General features: G+C 42.0%; 1 protein-coding gene and 1 long non-coding RNA gene across 2 annotated transcripts in view; both read left to right on the top strand.

Moving 5' to 3' along the window:
* Positions 1 to 21565, top strand: part of map3k9 (mitogen-activated protein kinase kinase kinase 9) — an 82134-nt gene that overhangs the window by 20048 nt on the left and 40521 nt on the right. The window contains exon 2 of the mRNA XM_034194824.1: positions 2962 to 3375. Coding sequence (XP_034050715.1) covers positions 2962 to 3375 — 414 coding nt within the window. The remainder of the gene's footprint in view (positions 1 to 2961; positions 3376 to 21565) is intronic.
* On the top strand, positions 13369 to 14475 carry LOC117531711. The gene is made up of 2 exons (XR_004566708.1): positions 13369 to 13539; positions 14429 to 14475. It is a non-coding gene; the product is annotated as an uncharacterized LOC117531711 (long non-coding RNA).

The raw sequence follows: 21565 nt of genomic DNA, 5'->3' as shown, positions 1-21565 counted from the left end.
GACAAATTCATGGTAGGAAACTTTTTTCTGATTAAAATTAGAAAAATGGTGCACAAAAATATGTGCCCGGGGTTATAAATGACCCCACTTGGTCATTTGAGTGTTAAAATCATAAGAACAGCCACAGGTGTCTGGGCGGATACGGCCTTAGCTGTTCTTTCATTGCTTCTTTCTCAGAAGCAGGTGGCCTACTTCCACACGCCATCTGCCTGAAATATTCATCAAGGTCGTCTGGTTTATAGACTGTTAGACAAGCACGGGGGGAGCTTTACGAGCCTCGACCCAAGAATCAGACAGAAAGTCCTGTATCACAACACCCACAGCAGGGAGACACCTTCAAACGATCGTTGCTAAAGGGATCTTATTTATTTACTTCTTTTCCAGAAATCCGCACCAGATTTTAGAACATATGTTCATGCTTGTGTAATAGCAGGGGGAATATTTCTGCCAGATTCTGTATTTGGGGCAGCACAGTGGCTTAGTGCTTTGAGAAAGCATCCTTCTGGATGACCTCTTTGTTTGGTCCTTGTTAAGAAACATTTTCCTTGCTGGAGTGCTTTATGTCAAATGACTAAATCAGAACTAGTTCCAGGGAAGGTGTAAGTAGGTGACCCTGAGCTCTTTGACCCCGGGATGGATCTTACACCATATGAAGGATTGTTTCAGTTATTTGATAAATAACTGAAACAATCCTTCATATGGTGATACAAGCACCAAATTTTGCACAAATACTCCTTAGACATTACTCTTTTAAAAAAAACAGTAGCCACTTGAATTTTCTATAGGCAGCCATGGAGGAGTCAATTGAAGAAATACAGGGGTCAAAATTTTAAAATGCTCCAATCATATTGAAAGCTATACCACATTATTTGTCTGATCACAAAGATTCCCAAAAGGTATAGTTTGGACTATCTATGACTGAATGTTATGGAGTTATTAGGTAAAAACATTAAGAATAGTGACAAAGATCAGTTTCAGTTTGTACAGGGTGTTGTGAAAGTGTAGTGACACGGACCCACAACAGGGGGCGCAAATGAACGGTCAATAGATGAGCCAAAAGGTAACAATTTAATGTTGTGAAACGTGCACAACGAACATACAGACAATCTCAGAATATAATTACAGTCAAATTACAAAGGTGACGTGTGGGCAGGCTCGAGGATAGAAGACGTCTGTCCTGAGAAGAACCGGAACCACACGATTTCCTCCCCCACAGAACCTGGTGAATACTGGAGCCGCCAAGTCCCGAATTCCCAGGTGATCACCGTCCCCGACTGTCGGATCTGGTACTGCTGGCGAAGAACAAAGACAGTCAAGTGTGGGTGTGTGTACACCCAGTAACAACAGCGGTGGGAATGCCACCTCCACCTCGCACTCAATATGTTGCAGCGGTCTCAGATGAAAAGGAGCGCCGTCTTGCACAGCCTCCGCAAAAACGACCGGTTCTCCTGCAAACACTCACAATAACAGATTTATAAATCTCACAAAAAGGCTGAGCGTATTACCTCCAATGAAGTATGATAACTCGGCGATGAGGTGGAGATGACGTCTGGTCTTTATGGAGTGCGATGATGAAGAATGTGTGACAGCTGTCAGGAATTAATGAGTGACAGCTGTGTCCGTGGCGGCAGCGCCCTCTCGTGCCTGAAGCCCGCACTTCAGGCAGGGCGCCCTTTGGTGGTGGGCCAGCAGTACATCCTCTTCTGGCGGCCCACACAACACAGGGGTCAGAAAAAGTTGCTCCAATTTTGGTAAAAAGTGTTGCAAATTATTGGTTGAGCTAATAGGATTAATAAATGGAATAGTTTCGACTGTGTTGATTGTCTGGTCTGCAAAGTAAAGGCCAAACAGTGTCGACATCCATTGGATTCTGTGGCATGTGACATATGTTACCCTGTAACATGATAACTAAGCATAGCACATGGTGCAAACTATTCCTTTTTAAAACCCTGTTAACGCAACCAATAATTTGCATCATGTTTTACAATATTTGGGGCAACTTTAAGTTTTGACGTCTGTTCAAACTGAAATTGACCTTTGTCACCTTCTTGCTGTTTTTTTTAATTATCTTTTTATTGTTGTTGCCATACAGTACACATAGTTATCTTAAAACTTTGCATACAATTACAATAGAATCAATGCATTTCCAAAACAGTCTTTCCCTTTTTCTTTTTTTTAACAATAACCAAACATCAAGATTCATATTAACAAAAAAATAAGTAATATTTACTTGTGTATATATATATATATATATATATATATATATATATATATATATATATATATATATATATATATATATATAGAACAAAGGTAGCATAAATCAAGGGATTAACTAAAAAAACATTCAAACAAAATCGGATCTGAATAATCTGATAAAATATCCTTTCCGTATTCTGTCAAATTTTTCAGTTTCCCTTATGCACAACATAGGCCAATTTCTCAATCATATACATGTCATACATTACATCAAACCAATTTTCTTTTTTTGGTGCTATAGTTTTTAGCCAATTTCTTGTAATGCCCTTTTTTTGCTGCCAATAGCATCAATCTCAACATTTTAAAATTCAAATTCTTCTGGTGATTCACATTTTTTCCTTCTTGCTGTTTTTACCCCATAACTCCATAACATTCAGTCATAGATAGTCCAAACTATACCTTTTTGGAATTGTTATGTTCAGACAAATAATGTGGTATAGTTTTCAATATGATTGGAACATTTTTAAATCTTGATCCCTGTGTAATTGTTCAATTGACCCCTACCTGGACGCCTATTGAAAATTCAAGTGGCCACTCAGTTTTTTCAAAGAGTGATGTCTAAGGAGCATTTGTGCCGACTTTGGTGCTTGTATCACCATTTGAGGGATTCCTCTGTAAATATTCTGCTGTTTGCTGCACGTGAAGATCAGTACTTTGAACTCAGTTATGAGTTTAAATGTATTTTATTTTCTCTCTCCCCAGTCCTTGAGATTGAGTTCTCTGAGCTTACCCTGGAGGAAATCATCGGGGTAGGTGGCTTTGGGAAAGTGTACCGTGCATTTTGGCGAGGCACGGAGGTGGCGGTGAAGGCAGCCCGACGAGATCCCGACGAGGATCCGGAACAGACTCTAGAGAGTGTACGCCAGGAGGCCAAACTGTTCGCTATGCTGCATCACCCCAACATCATGGCCCTGCTGGGAGTGTGCCTGCAGGAGCCCAACCTGTGCCTGATCATGGAATTTGCTCGTGGAGGCCCGCTCAACCGCATCCTCGCCGGGAAACGCATCCCTCCGTGCATGCTGGTGGATTGGGCTGTGCAGGTCGCTCACGGCATGCACTACCTCCACAGCAAAGCCATCGTCCCCATCATTCACCGAGACCTAAAGTCCAGCAACAGTAGGTTCATTGTGTGTGTTATTTCTATGGCATATGAGTGTAATGCATTCTACAGAATGACTAAAAGTATAGTTTTTACAGCTTATTATTCATGTAATAACTAAATGCAAGATTTTAACATGGGTTTATATGGTCATTCACTCACTTTTGTAGTCAGCCTCAAGTTGCCATTCAGGCATTTGCAGGTTTTGGCACTTCTGCTTGGCTTCATGTTCTAGCACCAGAGGTTTCCACTTGATTGGTCCATAGTCCACAGGAAATCCAGTAAACCTGCAATGAATGTACCAAGCATTTGAATGCATTTTTTAACATATTATTCATGTTTATTTCAAAGTTGACTGATGCTACACTGTAGCTCTTGAGCATTTTTAAATATTTAAATTGTGGGCCAGCTTGGATTTGCATAAAAATCCGTAACTTTGGACCTGCTTAATGGAATTTGACAATCTTTTTTTTCCGAGATCAATGTTCTTCAATGACAAGAGGCTGGTTTAAGTTTCAAAGATTGCAGAATAATTCATTGAATGTTTTCTATACAACAGAGATGATGCTAACACGTACAACAGATGTAACACAACATATTGTAGTAATGGTTTTATATACAAAATGTTTGTTAATAATTAGCTTAATTATATTAAACCCTATAACTGTTGCATGATTAACAGTGTACATCAATCTCAGTCTCAATCTCAATTTATTTATAAAGCACTTTAAAATGCACCAACAACCAAAGCGCTGTACACAACAAAAACAGGCAAGTTAAATAAATAAATAAAAGCTACAGTTAAAAGCAGAAAACACTAAAAAAAAAAAAAAAAAAAAAAGTGTCAAGCTGCGTTAAAAGCCAAAGAGAAAAACGATTTAAAAGCAGAGAGAGAATCAGCCTGCCTAATGTGCAAATGAAGATCATTCCACAGTCTCGGGGCAACGACTGAAAAAGCTCGGTCACCTCTACGCTTCCTCTTTGACCTTGGGATAACCAACAGTGACAAATCAGCTGAGGTGAGCGTGAAGGGCATATAAATGAAGCAGGTCAGACAGATATAGCGGGCAAGGCCATGAAGACATTTAAAAACAAATAAAAGAATTTTAAAATCAATTCTAAAACGAACTGGGAGCCAATGAAGTGAGGCCAAAACCGGTGTAATGTGCTCGCACCTTCTAACACCAGCCAAAAGTCGAGCAGCAGCAGCATTCTGCACCATTTGTAGGTGAGTAAGCAGCGTCTGATTCAGCCCAATATAAAGTGCATTGCAATAGTCCAGGCAATTAGTGATAAAAGCATGGATTAAAATCTCAAAATGATGTCGTGAAAGAAATCGTTTCACCTTGGCCAGTTGTCTAAGTTGACAGAAACTAGACGTGACTACTGACCTAATCTGAGCATCGAATTTAAGATCACTGTCCAGCTTAACAGCCAGGTTTATTGCTGTCTGTGTCAGATACTGACTCATGGGACCCAGATCACATTGATTTTGGAAGTGTCCCTAGGTCCAAACAGCAACACCTCAGTCTTTTTATCATTCAGGTGTAGAAAATTTATGGACAACCATGCCTTAATGTCACCAATGCACTCTAAGAGATGGTTCGCAGAGTATGCATTTTGCTGCTTCAGTGGCAGATAAATTTGACAGTCATCAGCATAAAAATGAAAAGAGATATCATGTCTCCTAAAATTGATCCCATTGGGAGTAAATACAAAGAAAAAAGAAGCGGACCAAGTATGGAGCCTTGAGGCACCCCACATGCAAGGGGCACTGCACAAGATTCAGCAGCTCCAATACGGACACAAAAACTTCTCTCTGAAAGGTAGGATCTAAACAACACCCTTAATGCCCACCCAGTTTTCCAGGCGAGACAAGAGGATCTGATGGTCCACTGTATCGAAGGCCGCTGTTAGATCCAACAGGACCAAAACAACACAGTGACCAGAATCAGTAGCTATACAAATGCCATTAAAAACCTGCAGCAGTGCCGACTCAGTACTGTGACCGGGATTTAAAACCAGACTGAAACAACTCCAGGTGTCATGATTATTAAGAAAAGAACTCAACTGGCAGTATACAATTTTCTCCAAAATTTTAGAGAGAAAAGGAAGTTTGGAAATTGGCCTATAATTGGACAATTCAGAAGCAGATTAAATATGGATTGTGATTCTTAAGAAATGTACAACCCAATTCCAATGAAGTTGGGACATTGTGTAAAATGTAAATAAAACAGAATACAATGATTTGCAAATCCTCTTCATATGTATATGTACCACTGTGTTACATCACCTTTCCTTCTACAACACTCAATAAGCATTTGGGAACTGAGGACACTAATTGTTGAAGCTTGTAGGTGGAATTCTTTCTCATTCTTGCTTGATGTACGACTTCAGTTGTTCAACAGTCCCATATCATAATTAAGGTTATCCTTAATTGTTCTCGTTGTTGTATTTTGCGCTTCATAATGCGCCACAAATTTTCAATGGGCGACAGGTCTGGACTGCAGAAAGGCCAGTCTAGTACCCGCACTCTTTTACTACAAAGCACACTGTTGTAACACGTGCAGAATGTGGCTTGGCATTGTCTTGCTGACATAAGCAGGGACGTCCCTGAAAAAAAACGTTGCTTGGATGGCAGCATGTGTTGCTCCAAAACCTGGATGTACCTTTCAGCATTGATGGTGCTATCACAGATGTGTAAGTTGTCCATGCCATGGGCACTAACACACCCACCATACCATCACAGATGCTGGCTTTTGATCTTTGCACTGGTAACAATCTGGATGGTCATTTTCCTCTTTTGTCCGGAGGACATGATGTCCATGATTTCCAAAAACAGTTTGAAATGTGGACTCATCAGACCACAGCACATTTTTCCACTTTGCATCTGTCCATTTCAAATGAGCTCAGGCCCAGAGAAGGCAGCGGCCATTTCTGGATGTTGTTGATGTATGGCTTTTGCTTTGCATGGTAGAGTTTTAACTTGCACTTGTAGATTTAGCGACGAACTGTGTTAACTGGCAATGGTTTTCAGACGTGTTCCTGAGCCCACGCGGTAAGATCCTTTACACAATGATGTTGGTTTTTAATGCAGTGCCACCTGAGGGATCGAAGGTCACGGGCATTCAGTGTTGGTTTTCGGCCTTGCTGCTTACGTGTAGAAGGTTCTCCAGATTCTCTGAATCTTCTGATTATATTATGGACTGTAGATGATGGAATCCCTAACTTCCTTGCAACTGAATGTTGAGAAACATTGTTCTTAAATTGTTGGACTATTTTTTCACACAGTTGTTCACAAAGTGGTGATCCTCACCCCATCCTTGCTTGTGAACGGCTGATTTTTTGGGGGATACTCCTTTTATACCCAATCATGACACTCACTGTTTCCAATTAATCTGTTCACCCGTGGAATGTTCCAAACAGGTGTTCTTTGAGCATTCATCAACTTTCCCAGTCTTTTGTTGCCCCTGTCGCAGCTTTTTTGAAATGTGTTGCAGGCATCCAGTTTCAAAATGAGCAAATATTTGCAAAAAACAATAAAGTTTATCAGTTTCTACATTAATTATCTTGTATTTATGGTGTATTCAATTGAATATAGGTTGAAGAGGATTTGCAATCATCTTATTCTGTTTTTATTTACATTTCACCCAACATCCCATTTCATTGGAATATGGGGTTGTAGTTCTACGAGCACTGGCAATTTGATATCACAATATATACTCATTTTATTTGCTTTTATAGCAGAACTGGGGTTGAATGATGCATTGTGGAGACTGTATACCATAAATCATATCCCTCTCCCATCCCCTAGTCAGGTGTACTGTACTGCAAATTTGGTAATTAAATAAAAAAAAAAAGTGGCACACATAGTACACTTTAGGGGTCAGCACTGTCTACTTAATTGGCATCTCATGATGTCTGTATGGTGCATCAGGCAGGAGAACTCTTCTTGCTATCATGACTGAAATTTTTTTTTTCCATGCTTGGTGTGAAAGGTTATCCTTAATTGTTTCACTTCTTGAAGTATATATTCATCAGTGATCAGTTTGATCTGTGGGGACGTTTTTACAGCCAGCCTTGTTATTTCCTGTGTCTGTTTCAAATAGAGGTGACGTCACATAATTCCAGATTAGATCTACAAAATGTACTACATTTCTACTTCATCTGTAAGAAACTAAACTTGAATTATATGAATTCTGGACTTTAAAAATCTATTCTTATTTCATTAAATAAATATCACTATTGCAAGAATCTATTTTTTTTTCCCCACCACGACTGTTGGATGCTGCAAGCTGAGGAGAGCAACTAAAAATCAGCTGTTTGTTTCTTGTTTAAACTCCTGCGTTACACAGGATTTACTTAAACCACTTTGAATTTAGTGTTTTTGGAGGGACTTTGTGCATTTGGAGCCATATGAGCGGCAGTTAAAGGGCTGCTTGATGTGTGCCTACAGCCTGGAGATACGCCCTCTGCACTGGCCACAGCCGCAGCAGATGGCCTGGCATTGTAAAGCTGAATGGGTGAGAGAGCAGAGGAGGCGTGTGGTTAGGAGGAGTGCTGCATGTTGGGATCTGGGTGTTTTCTGTGGCTTTTTGAGGAAGTGGGTGTGTCATTGCAGTTTATTTGTGCAGCTTTTACTGCGTTATTGCAAGTATTTGACATGTAGTTAAAATACAAAGTGAGGTGATTAGCACTGGTTGAGTATTTTTCGTGTGGCTCACGATTTCTTCAATTCCCTCTTTTTCTCTTTTTCCCATCGCCTCCTCCCACAACCACACCCTGTTTTGTTCATGCACCTTGTATCTCATAACTGCATTCCCACCTGCGCTTTGTTTTGTTTTGTTTTTTTTGCCTGTGCATCATTCCAACCCTGGTGATACTCCCTGAAACCATTAAATTTACCATCAATCCACATGCCAATCCTCCCCCTGCAAAACCCGTCCAACCTAAAACTCCATGTGTCACCTTCCCCTTCACCTTTGCCCCACTCATATCCGCTCTAGTCCTGATCCTTGAGAGGGTTGAGATGGAAGACCTTAGCAACAAGACTCTGAAGATCACAGACTTGGTTTGGCAAGAGAGTGGCACCGCACGACGAAGATGAGTGCCGCCGGAACCTATGCCTGGATGGCTCCTGAAGTCATCCGTTCATCCACTTTCTCCAAGGGTAGCGATGTTTGGAGGTGGGCAGAGAGGGTTCCTGCAACAAACATGCTACACCTGTGTTTCAGGTTGCAGAACCGGTGTCACAGACTGAAGGGTCCCCCCCTAAAAATCAGTCAGCCCTGCCTTCACTGCGCATCCGTTAGCCGCGGTTCAGAGATTATCACCTCGTTTCTGCTTCAAACTGCACTCCAGTCATCATCTATCTCAACGACAGATATGTGAAGCTTTTGTGCACCAATCATTTCCACATAAATTCAGTATTATTTCATCATAAAAGACAGAGAGCGCCGCAGCTACACGAGCCGCAAGCTGATGCGTTCACTGCGCGACAGTCATTTCAAAGCATCACTGAGTTTCGCCTCGTTTCTGCTTAAAACTGACTTTAGAATGATTTAAGAGGTGTTTCTTTGTCATTTGATGGTTAATAATCCCATTAATCCATTGATTGCTTTGGGTGAAGAGAGTCCGTCTCAGACAGGCTGCTGAGCTCCGAAATGACGCCATGCGCAGTTGAGGCTCACATAACCATAGACCTTTCTCTGTTGTTGGCTGTTTATACAACAAGCAGTGAGACTTTTTCTTTTTTTTTTTTAGGAATTTAAATCAGTCTGTGTCCAACAAACATATCATATAACACTTGAATTACACATATGTTTAAAAAGATAATATAGGTCATTGTTATTGGGTTTTTTGTTTATTTATTTAGTCATGTGCCATCAGTTATTGTTTGCTGCATTAATATATTGGCATTTTATAAATACGCTATTATCTGATTCACTTTGATATTCACGATTTCAGTGCAGATATTTAAATAATTCGGACATACTCTCTCTCTCTCTCTCCACACACATACACACACACACACACACACACACACACCACACACACACACACATATATATATATATATATGTGTGTGTGTGTGTGCAGTAAAATCACCAGTGTTAAACTAACACTGTCAGTTTTACACTGGTGATTTTACTGTGTGTGTACATATACATATATGTTTAAACGTTTGTCTTTATGTCAACCAGACTGCAACACCGTAAGAGCATGTTTCGAAATCATTTACCAAGTTGGTTTGATGATCACTGTTCGTTTTTTCTTGAAGTTATGGTGTGCTGCTCTGGGAGCTGCTGACAGGAGAGGTTCCTTTTCGGGGCATTGACGGTCTGGCAGTGGCATATGGGGTGGCAATGAACAAACTGGCATTGCCCATTCCCTCAACCTGTCCTGAGCCTTTTGCACGTTCTTATGGAGGGTAAGTCCGATTATACCTTGAAAGGTCAAACTCTTTTATATTGGCTTTTTGGGGAATATTTTTTAAAATCACATATGGTTATTATTAAATAGTAACATTAAATCACATATTCCTATTAGTCACATGGTCTTTGGCCCTGAATGACCTTTATATGTCAAATTTATGATTATCTATATTATAATAGCAAGTGGCCCCCTGTGTGTGTGTGTGTGTGTGTGTGTGTGTGTGTGTGTGTGTGTGTGTGTGTGTGTGTGTGTGTGTGTGTGTGTGTGTGTGTGTGTGTGTGTGTGTGTGTGTGTGTGTGTGTGTGTGTGTGTGTGTGTGTGTGTGTGTGTTTGGCTTCAATCGTGGAAAAATGGGAGAGCTGACATTTGCCGTTTGTATGCTTATTCATTTTGGGTCAAGGATGAAGACTGTAAAACTGGCAGCATGGTGTCTTTGTGTAGGGCGGCAGCTATCCACTATTTTAGTAATCGAGTATTAATAGATTATTCTGGCAGTTCATCGAGTAATCGGATAATGCTTTTGCGTTTTTAAACAACATCAACAGTCCAGGGCTCTCCCTAAGCAGTGGTACAATGTTGCTGCCTCATCACGCAAATTGTCAAATTTAGTGTATCCCTTTCTGTTTTTCTCGGTAATTATTTATTTTTTCACGTCTTTACAAGTTTTGGATCTTTCCTAGCGTCAGGAGTTCAGCACTCCCCTGAAACCGGACCATAAGCCCAGGCGGTCGGTGTAATCCTCAGTCAGTCAGGCTGCACATGAACGTGAGCACAGCCTGTGAAAAAACTGAGCTCCGGAGTGCATCTTTTCCACAAAAGCCACGCTGATAAAATCTCTCTGCACCCTGTCGATGAAACTTGACTTAAAGGCACGTAGAGGGCCGAGTCTATTTGCCCAGCAGCCGGAGACACAAAGCTGTGTCGAAATGTCTGTTCGCCCGATCATCATCTGAATAAGGCACAAATAGTCTCTTCACCCGACCATGGTCAGGCCAAAGTCTTAACATTTTGCTGTGAAACGGTGATGGGATGTGGCTTTCTGTTTTGTTTTGTTTTTCCCAACTTGTAAATGTATCCATTTGTAAGTTTTTATTTTAAAGGTTGGTGGACTGGGTCCTTGCTTGTATTTTTTTATCCCTCTTTCTCTGTGATTCAGCAGATGCATTTCAGCTGGAGGTTGAACATGCAAGCCTCGCAGTCACTGTGTTTTTTTATTTTATTTAAGTTACTGTGTTTGTGAAGCGTTGTGTGTTGCTCAAAAAAGTGAAAATTAAAAAGCGAAACACTCAGTGCGAGTCTGAGCAAAACACAGAAGAAAGAGTGGACTTCTGCTGAGAGGATCTTCTGTCAGAGACTGTTTGTCACTGTGGCCGGGGACGGAGTTTTGACTCACACCGGGCAGAGAGAGACAGCAGCCGGCCACCGGGTGAATAACAAACTGTGGGTACCTGGCCGCCAAATCAGTAGTTACTCCCCACATAGAGCAGAGAGCAGCCAGCGAACCATACCGTTTTTTTAAAAACAGACAAAGACACTGCTTCACTTTAAATGTGCTTTTAAGCTACTTCAGATGGTCATCGTGGACCGTCTTTCTCTTAAAGGCTTTACTTTACTCTGTGTGTACCTTGAACTTTTTTGTAATTGAATTATTCAAGTTACTCGACTAACTCGTTTCACCTAGCTTAGTGGTTAGCACAGTTGCAGCATAGCAAGAAGGTCACGGGTTTCGATTCCCACCTGTGGCCTTTCTGTGTGGCGTTTGCGTTTGGTTTCCTCCAGGTGCTCCGTTTCCTCCCACATTTAAAGACATGCAGGTTAGGTGAATTGGAAACTTTGTAATTGTCCAGGTCTCCCTTGCAAAGAGGTCTTGATCTCAATGAGACTACCTGGTGAAATTAAATTAAAAACAGAAAGTTTCTAGGACTCATATTTTTGTAGGAAATTAGCGATATTATCTAACAACAGTGAACAATGGATGTTGTGCTGCAGTGCACCATGGAGTTTGTGGATTTGGGGTTTTTAAATGTTGTTATTGTGGTTCATGTTAGTTTAACAGTGTTGTTAGTGTTATTGATTTATTGTGTTTTTGTAGTTCAATGGTTTAGTCAGTTTAGTTAAGTGTCATGTTTCCATTACCATGAGTTAGAAGTGTTGTGCGTTTGATGTCTTCCACCACCGTCTCTGTTTGTGGGTGTTGTAAAAATAGAAGCACCTGCTTGCGACAGAATGTAGAAAAGACAAAAAGTGTGCATGTGTATCACTTTGATCCTGGACAAATTGGTACGTTTATGTATTTTGGGTCAAGCGTGAATGCTGCCAAAATGGAACTTTGATAGGACTAATGTTTTTGGAGAAACTATGGATATTAGCTAACAGCACTGAACAATGGACGCTGATAATTACATTCTAGACTCACATGCCATTCCAGCAGAGGGCAGTAAATCATCTATATATTAAAAGCATGGGTGTGTGCATGTGTGCATGATTTTATTTAGCAAGTTCAATGTAAGTACATAATTGTAAATGTTAAAAATTCATGGATGCGCAAGAAAGTGAAAACACTTATTTTGATTGTGGTCCATTTAAAAATCAATAATAATACTGATGACGATAATAATACTAATAATACCACTACTAATAAAGGTGTGTATATGATAACAAGAACCTAAACAATTTATGAATACAGTAAGACAGTAAATTAACATAAAAATATGGAATTGACAGGAAATACAATGGTTGAGTTCTTCTTCTAAAAACTGTTGAGGTCAAAGGTTCCAAAAACATTTTGGACTCACACGCCATTCCAAATCATTATAAAAACTTTTCATAATGTTTTGCCACGCTTGAAACATGTCAGCTACCTATTTTATAAACACTACCCAATCTAGAGCCCGTGGATCCCCACATGCTAACATGCTAATAGCCATTTAATTCAAATAGTTTGGAATCCACATGGATTGCACAAGAACAAAGTGTTTCAGTTTTGAACAGAATTTATCAAATGTCAAGGACAGATTGAATCATATTATGATATCACACACACACACGGACACACACATCTTCAACTGCTTAGTCCAATTGAGGGTCGCGGGGGCCTATCCCAGCAATCACAGAGCACGAGGCGGGGTACACCCAGTCTGTCGCAGGGCCACAAACAGACAAACAAACACAGTCACACCCACACACACATATATCCACCAATCCACCTAACCCACATGTCTTTGGATCTGGGAGGAAACCGGAGCACCCGGAGGAAACACATCGAAACACGGGGAGAACATGCAAACTCCACACAGAAAGGCCACAGGCTGGAATTGAACCCATGACCTTCTCACTGTGAGGCAACAGTGCAAACCACTAAGCCACTGTGCTGCCCATTATGATATCAATGAATCAGAAATGTTTAATTAGTATGAATCTATATCAGACACAACAAGGCACAGATGTTTTTCTGCACGTCCCTTGTAGTTATGTATTGAAGCAGTAATTGATCAATTTTCTTTTAAAATGCACTAAATGAATATTTGCTTGAGGCAAAATTGGCTCAGGTTTTTGACTGTCTTCCCACAGACTGTTGGAGTTCAGACCCTCATTCCCGCCCACAGTTCATAACTGTTCTGGACCAGCTGACGGCCATCGAGGAGTCTGGCTTTTTTGACATGCCGGAAAAGTCCTTCCACTCGCTGCAGGATGATTGGAAACTGGAGATACAGGAAATGTTTGATCAGCTGAGGACCAAAGAGAAGGTTGACTTTACATCTGAGTTCAAGTGTGTGTGTGTGTGTGTTGGGGTGGGGGGTTGAGATCATCATGGCAGTAAAAGAATTGCATTTCTATAAGGTTTTTCCATTTCAGACCAGACATTTTAACACACACACACACACACACACACACACACATTAGGAGCTCCCTTGCAAGGTGTTGAGCTACGAATCAGGAATAACTTGGAGATTAAGAACCATCCTTGGCCCCTTCACACACAGCATGAATCAGTAGGAATCAGGGTGAATCATGGTGAAACAGCCCGAATGAGCGAACCATGAAAACATCGAGCCATCATCAGGAGGGACACACAGTCAGGCAGGCGTGAACGATTATGTTACCTATGCCACTTATCTTGTATAGGTAACATAATTATTATGCAATTCAGACAATATACTTTATGTATTTTAAATAAATAGTCATTATTATTGATTTAGAGTAATTATATTGTATTAATACTAAATACATAAAGCTGAGGATTATGCATTTCAAATAAATAGGATTTATTACAGTAATGAATATGCATCATGTAAGGTTTATTTGCTAGGTTTGTATTAAAATTATCTAAAAAAAAAAGTAAATGAGAATTTGTCATGTCATAAAATTACATAAATCTTAAAAGCTGGGTTAAATATTTCTGTGAGTGTGGCCAACAGACTCACAAGAGCAATCACATGACCTTTGCCCTCATCCACTGGTTGGCAGAAGCAAAATCCTGCCATAGTTTTATCTTGCCCACACAGGAATGATTCACAGCAATAACTTACCCTCCTTGGCAGAGATACCAAAACTTTTTCTGACATAAGCTTGACTCTTTGCGTTGCTCTTGAGTTTTACCCAACATAAAACCTAACATGTCTTTGGACCACTCAGGAGCTGCGATCATGGGAGGAAGAGCTGAACCGAGCAGCACTGCAGCAGAAGTGCCAGGAGGAGGCGCTGAGGACTGCGTTTTCTTACTGTAATTAGAAATTTATACAACCGTACTGTGATTCTGTTGGCTGTCTGTCACTGTGCTACACTCAGAGCAAAGCAGCATTTTATCCCAAAATCAACACTAAAACCCACACCAGTCTACATGCTGTTTTTGGAAAACTGCCCTGGGAATTGACAGAGGCGGATCATCTACTGTAATGTCCTGTATGTGACATTTGCACATACAGAAGAAGCAAGCAACATACGTGCTAGCGTAGACATGTAGCAACATTCAGTCTATGGCTGTTCCACTTGAACAGCCAAATCCCAATTATGAATTTAGAATATCCCAATTATGAATTAAGAATATCACCGGCCTCCGAACCTTCAACTTCAACTGCAAGGCACGCATCAGCTCCAAGGTGTCATCCAATTTGCGTGTGAGCAAGAGTCAACGCGTCTGAGAATGCACTGCCTTGCCAACCTCGTTAATCATGACGGACAAGCAAGGGCCCGTCTTGCCGCCGTCTTGTATAGATCAGGGCAGCACATAAGCCAAAAAGTACCAGCCCTGCTGCCATGAGACCAAAAATGACTAAATCCTCGACATACTCAATGGAGAAAGGCGCCAAGCATGCCACACGCCAAGACCCCCAGGAGTAGAGGACATAGCCCACAGGATACATTACATCTGGGTAGGTAGGATCCCCCGGTCCTGACCTCCTTGTAGAAAAAATGGTGTCTACAGCGTTCAGAGACCAGCTGATCAATTCCATGGTTAATCCAATAGTAGTCCAATAAATCCAGAATCCGATATAGTTTTGAGGAATTCACAGTCTGAAGTAGGGACTTGAAGGTTAAAGGCAGAGAGATAAGGGAGAGTGGAGGAGATACAGAAACAGCTATGTGCTGTAATGTCCTGTATAGATGTGCACGTTTGCATGTACAGAAGAAGCAAGCAACATACATGCTAGTGTAGACATGTATGCACCATTCAGTCTATGGTATGCACACACACACACACAAAAAAAATGGTGCTCATAATCATCTGTCATCGCAAACAGTAACTTGGCTCCTAATCATAGGGCACCACCTTTGGTGCTATTGCGCATCAATTTTGTTTTGTCTTATATTGCATAGACAAAACAAAATTGCTTTGTTGATTGATTTGGTGCATCAGTCTTCACTACCAGCTAACCAGTTCATTTGCATAATCTACACTTTTAAATTTCCGAGTTCCAAGATGATAGTACTTATTGTTTTTGAGGTGGGGTCTGGAGTATCTCCCCCATGACATCTGAAATTCTAAATTCTCTGAGGGGCATTGTGCACTGTAGCATTCAAATCCTGTTTTATTCTTGAAGTTGGAAACCAAAACAGACATATATGAAACATTATTAGATTGTATTTTAATATATAAGGCTGACTGGGCATGCATGCATGTGTGTGTGCATGTGTGTGTGTTCACTATGCACAGCCACAGTAATTAAGCAATCGACACCATATTAGCTATGGTGACTGGACGCACCAAGGGGGAAGTTACTGGGGCCCTTAGGTTGAATGCACACGTGCGTGAACACACACACAGACACACACACAGACTTATATATTAGATCACGACCCACTCACTGGAGCCCTTATTTTTGCAGTTCACGTGGTACTCAAGTCAGGTAGCAAGCATCACACTTTACTTACTACACTGTAGCGGCTGGCTAGAGTGCACTTTAATTAGAGTCTGAACAGGCCAGTGTGCGCCGCATGCGAGTTAAGGTGTGCGTTTTTAATTAAAATGTACCTGCTGTGTACAGCATGCAGACAGGTAGACTGTCGATATGCCTCCCAAGAAGCGAGGGATGTTAGGTAGTAAAACCCCAAGTGCTAAATGGATGAAATGTAATAAAGCTGGCAAATGTCTGCACTAAGAATACTATATCCCACAGTACTGCAGTGATCTGACATGCGATTACCTTTTATCATCATTCACTTGAGTCTCATGAAAGTCACAAATTGCTCTATGAAAATTAATGATGACGACATACACACAATGAAATGCAACATACTACACCTTAAATAAAGTGACATAAAATATACAATGGCATGGCTAAAATTCCTCTTTATTACCCGTGCATAGAATGGGTAACTCAGCTAGTTCCTATGTATATTAGAACAGTATTTGCATTGCAGTTAAAGATGCCATATCCTATGAAGATAAAGTGTAATACAGAAATATAATCCATTTATATATATTCTAAAATATGCAATTCTATATTATAATAACTTTACCTTTTACCTAGTTTAAGTACATTTATTTAAGTAAATATGTTATATTTTTTTTATTACATATATTTTTTCTTGTACATTGGTAACAAAAGTATTTAGACTAGTCGGATATCTGCGATGGATGCTATACCGTTTGTGAACGTTGCTTATTAACTCCTGGTCAGGTTCCTCTGTGATATATAGGCCTATAAGATTTTTGACATCAATGTAGCTGTTTCCTTGTTGCTCGATACAGATTTTAATGTCATGATGCTAAATGTGACAGAGAAAACTGACCAACCTTTAGTCAAAAAGTGATTAATGACCCTGTCAGCCAATCAGAATCGACTACGTCACTAAGCCCCGCCCCCCTTATGACGTCACAGCCAATCAGAATCGATGACGTCACTATGTCCCGCCCTAAGCCCTGCCCCAACCCCTCCCCTAATCCCACCTTATGACATCACAGCCAATCATAATCGATGACGTCACTATGTCCCCCCTAAGCCCCGCCCCTAGTCCCGCCTCCGAGCCCCCCCCTTATGACGTCACATCCAATCAGAGTCGATGACGTCAGTATGTCCCGCCCCTAAGCCCCGCCCCCGGCTCCTCCCCTAGTTCTGCCCGGCTCCTCCCTAGCCCCACCCCCAAGCTCCTCCCCTAACCCCGCCCAAGCACCGCCTCCAAGCCATACCTCCCCTCCCACCCAGGGTCTAATATTTTAATGTCATTTTATTTCATGAATTAAAGAATGATTAAAAATACCTAGATCTTTTTAATGTATTAAAGAATTAACTAATTCTGAAATAATTAAACATAAATCAGTGTCTATTATTTAATGCCCCTTTAATATTTCTTAATTCTTAAATTATTACGTTTCCTTTTCTATTTTTTAATTCGTAAATTAAAGAAGGGAAACAAATAGCCGTCTCTCGGCTGTAAGTCTTTGCAGCAAGACGGTCAAATACCCACACATAGAGCTGCTCGCGGAAACATGACCCCGGCTGTAATACCTGTTGCAGACGCTAGCTGTGTCGTGTGTGTGTGTGTGTGTGTGTGTGTGTGTGTGTGTGTGTGTGTGTGTGTGTGTGTGTGTGTGTGTGTGTGTGTGTGTGTCGTGTGTGTGTGTGTGTTGGCGGCACACCCGCTGAGCGGAGATGCTGCCCCGAGGTGATGAACCCGAACAATCAACAAAGCTCCTTCTCACTCACGCCAAATGATGTTTTCTTTTAAGATATTAGCCGATCGATCATGGTGTGCGAGCCGATCGATCATGGGGCGCGGGACACCCGCTGAGCAGATGCTGCCCCGAGGTGATGAACCCGAAAAAATCAACAAACTTCGGTCTCACTCACGCCAAACGGTGTTTTTAGAGCAAAAGGTGAGGAATTACGCCCCGCGGGACGAAGAAGGGTTTAAAAATCCCCTTTCCGACGACAGAGTGACATACAGCATTCACCATGGCGAGACGAACTCCGATCCTCCGCTACATCTGCGAGACCCCAGTTAACATCCATGACAACAGAAGGCTCGCTCGCTCCAAAAAAAGCGAGGATGTACGTCAGCCGTCTGAGCCAGCCGATACCGGAGGAAGATCTGACGTACAGCCTGGAGGGGCATGAACGTTTAACTTACACGTTCGACCCGTATTATGCCCAAGTAAGTTTCTTCACTCTGGCCGAGGGTGAGACTGCCACTCGAGGAACCCACGGGTGGCGCTTACTTCCGCCGATTGGGTGTCTTCTCCGCGGCGGCGGGCTCGATGATTCGCGACACGGTCAACCCTGAACCTCCAGGAGATCGGACGCCGGAAAAGAAGAAACACGCTTCCAACTCACCTGGCTCAGCACCCAGGGGCCGCGCTATAGGGTGATATTTCAGCGTGGACCTCCTGACACTGTCTCTGAGGGTGAAATTAAGTTGGAGCGGCTTAGTGCCAGCGGCCACGTCAGAAGCGTCACAGCTGCGGCTGAGAGCTGGCATGAGATGTTCAACACCTGCAACGACAGGATTACGGGCCTCTTTACAAGGTGCCTGGCCTGGAGGGACGTTATCGAAGTCCGAAAAAACTTGGCCCCTCTTTTACTTAAAAAAATAAATAATAAAAAATAAAATAAAATAAACAGAAAAAAAAAAAAAAAAACTCTGACGTAGCTCCTCCCCGCATGCACGGGGGTTTCTATAAAACCAGGGGACCACATCTCATTCAAGCATCGGACGACGAACCAGCATGAGCTCCTCAACCTCTCCCATTGCAGCGGCCGACGACATCACTTGTGACTGCGCGCTCGACTTGGAAGAGACCTGCCGTCCCTGAGCCAGGCTTCACGGACCCGCGGCGGGTACGAGAGCCCGTGGGGAGTTCAGCTCGAGCCGGTCTGGGGCGAGATCCATCCTTCTCACCGCTTTCCAGCCGGGAGGCGTGGGGTCTCTTCCCGCTGTCACGGAGGCCGCGAGTCCGCGGGAGGTACAAGACCTCGAGCCGGCTGAGAAATACGCCACATCTTTCGCATCTGACCGGCCAGACGGGTTCCTGTCAGAGGAATTACTGAAAACGGTGAAAGTCGGCGTGGCACACTTACTTTTGGCTGTGATCAAAAGTTACAGACAAAAACTCTGTTACGGGTGTGAGATCGATCACCCCAGCCAGCGCCAGCACGAATGCCTGGACCCGTTAAATGAATATTTCTTTACCGGACATTTTGAGAGATTAATGGTGAGACTCTGGAGACCGACCTTCATCCCGGCTGTGGTAAAGCTCCTAGCCCAGCGCTTCCTCAACCCATCGGCTGCGAGGGTTCAGGGGGGGTAGAAAACATCGTCACTGAGCTGAAATACACTGATAATTTTGAAGCAAAGATCAACGAACTGTACACATGTTACGGTGAAGACGCAGATCTCGACCTGGAGGGGATGGTAGCCGTCTATAACCCAGACGACTGAAGAAAAAACCTGCTTTTTTTTGTTTGTTTTTTAAATATCATTATATTGTTTTACAGTCATGGGTAATTGTGTGATGACTCTCTTTCAAAGCTTGCGGGAAGTTTATATTATACGTGGACTCTCGTATAAGCTGGAGCGGGTAGTCATTCGCAGACTGGAGATCCCAGACGCCCCGCCTTCATGCGCTTTGGAGAGGGTCTTCGACGTTATCAGACGTCGCCCCGGGCCCGGAGTCTGGACAGATCATATCTACAGCACGGCTCTCCATTCATCTGAAAAATCTCTGTACAACGTATTACTGAAAATCTCTGTTTTGACCACTGACGATTTTACACGGTGTAATCCGATGCACCTGCTTACATTAGACACTCTGTTTGTGGATGTGATAGCGTGCCGGGTGAAACAGATGGGGGTGTCCAGAGGGGAGATTGTTCCTACACTTTTACAGCTGAATACTGAAATAAACCGTAAATGCGGGGGAGATGTATTACTGAGAGTTTTCCAGTTTTGTACGTGAACGTATCTTTTTTCCTTCATGCATGTTGTGTTTAATAACATGAACATATGCTTTTTTCTCTGTGTGTGACTTAATGAATGTAATAACATACATTCTACCTCAGACGGTCAGTGTTCTTTCCAATAATATTGTTGAAAAAGGGTGAAATGTTTTACAAACCAAATTTATAGCGCCAAAACCACAACAAAACAGTTGCCCCAAGGCGCTTCATATAGCAAGACAGTCATACAAACGAGGTTTTGGTGGGAAAAAAAAGGTGCTCGTATGAATTATGATGGGTTTTAACACAGTCTTATTAAAAGCTCGAGGCTGCTCTGTGAGCGCTCTCCGCGGTGCTGAATCAGAGTTCAATTTAACGTTTCCAAGAGCGCCTATTTAAAACGTATACTTTTTTCTTCATGTAAGTGGACCAAATTTGTGTTTAATAACCATGAACATATGCTTTTTTCTCTGTGTGACTTTAATGAATGTAATAAAGCATACATTCTAAAACTCAGACGGTCAGTGTTCTTTCCAATAATATGTTGAAAAAGGTGAAATGTTTTACAAACCAAATTTATATAGCGCCAAAACCACAACAAAACAGTTGCCCCAAGGCGCTTCATATAGCAAGACAGTCATACAAACGAGGTTTTGATGGAAAAAAAAAGGTGCTCGTATGAATTAATGATGGGTTTTAAACGGTCTTATTAAAAGCTCGAGGCTGCTCTGTGAGCGCTCTCCGCGGTGCTGAATCAGACTTCAATTAACGTTTCCAAAGCGCCTATTTAAAACAAAAGACTAATATTTATGGTCGCTAAAACATATAAAAATGCAAAAGGACTATCCGGTTCATCATTCCGAAGAGATCCGTCTTAAAAGATGGGTGATGAGGTTTAATGAAGGATATATATTATAGTCCGGTAAATCCGGGGAGTTTTGGAGGCTGGAGCGTTTACGCAGGGCTATGACCGATCAACACGGCTCTAAAATTCGTATGAAGCATATCAGAGATTTCCTGTCAGGGGAAGATGTATACACATTACACAAACCTGCCAGGATGCATTTTCCAAAATAGAGTATTTGTCACAAACCCGCTTAACCAATTTCAGGCGGATTTATGCGACATGCAGGGGTTATCAGATTTTAACGACGGGTACAAGTACCTGCTGACCGTTATCGATATCTTCTCAAAAAAAGCGTATGCCAGACCTCTGAAGTCAAAGCAAGGGCGCGAAGTCTCACAGGCCTTTGCCTCACTCTTAAAGCAGCGGGGTGCCTCTGAAGATGCAGACTGATGCCGGGAAAGAGTTTTTTAACAAACCGTTCAAGGATTTAATGAAAAAACACCGGATTCTACATTTTGCCACCGCAAGTGATCTGAAAGCCTCGGTTGT

The sequence above is a fragment of the Thalassophryne amazonica genome, chromosome 19, assembly GCF_902500255.1.
Source record: "Thalassophryne amazonica chromosome 19, fThaAma1.1, whole genome shotgun sequence".
Lineage (NCBI taxonomy): Eukaryota > Metazoa > Chordata > Actinopteri > Batrachoidiformes > Batrachoididae > Thalassophryne > Thalassophryne amazonica.
The sequence above is the reverse complement of the archived record's forward strand: the minus strand, read 5'-3'. Positions and strand labels throughout refer to the sequence as shown.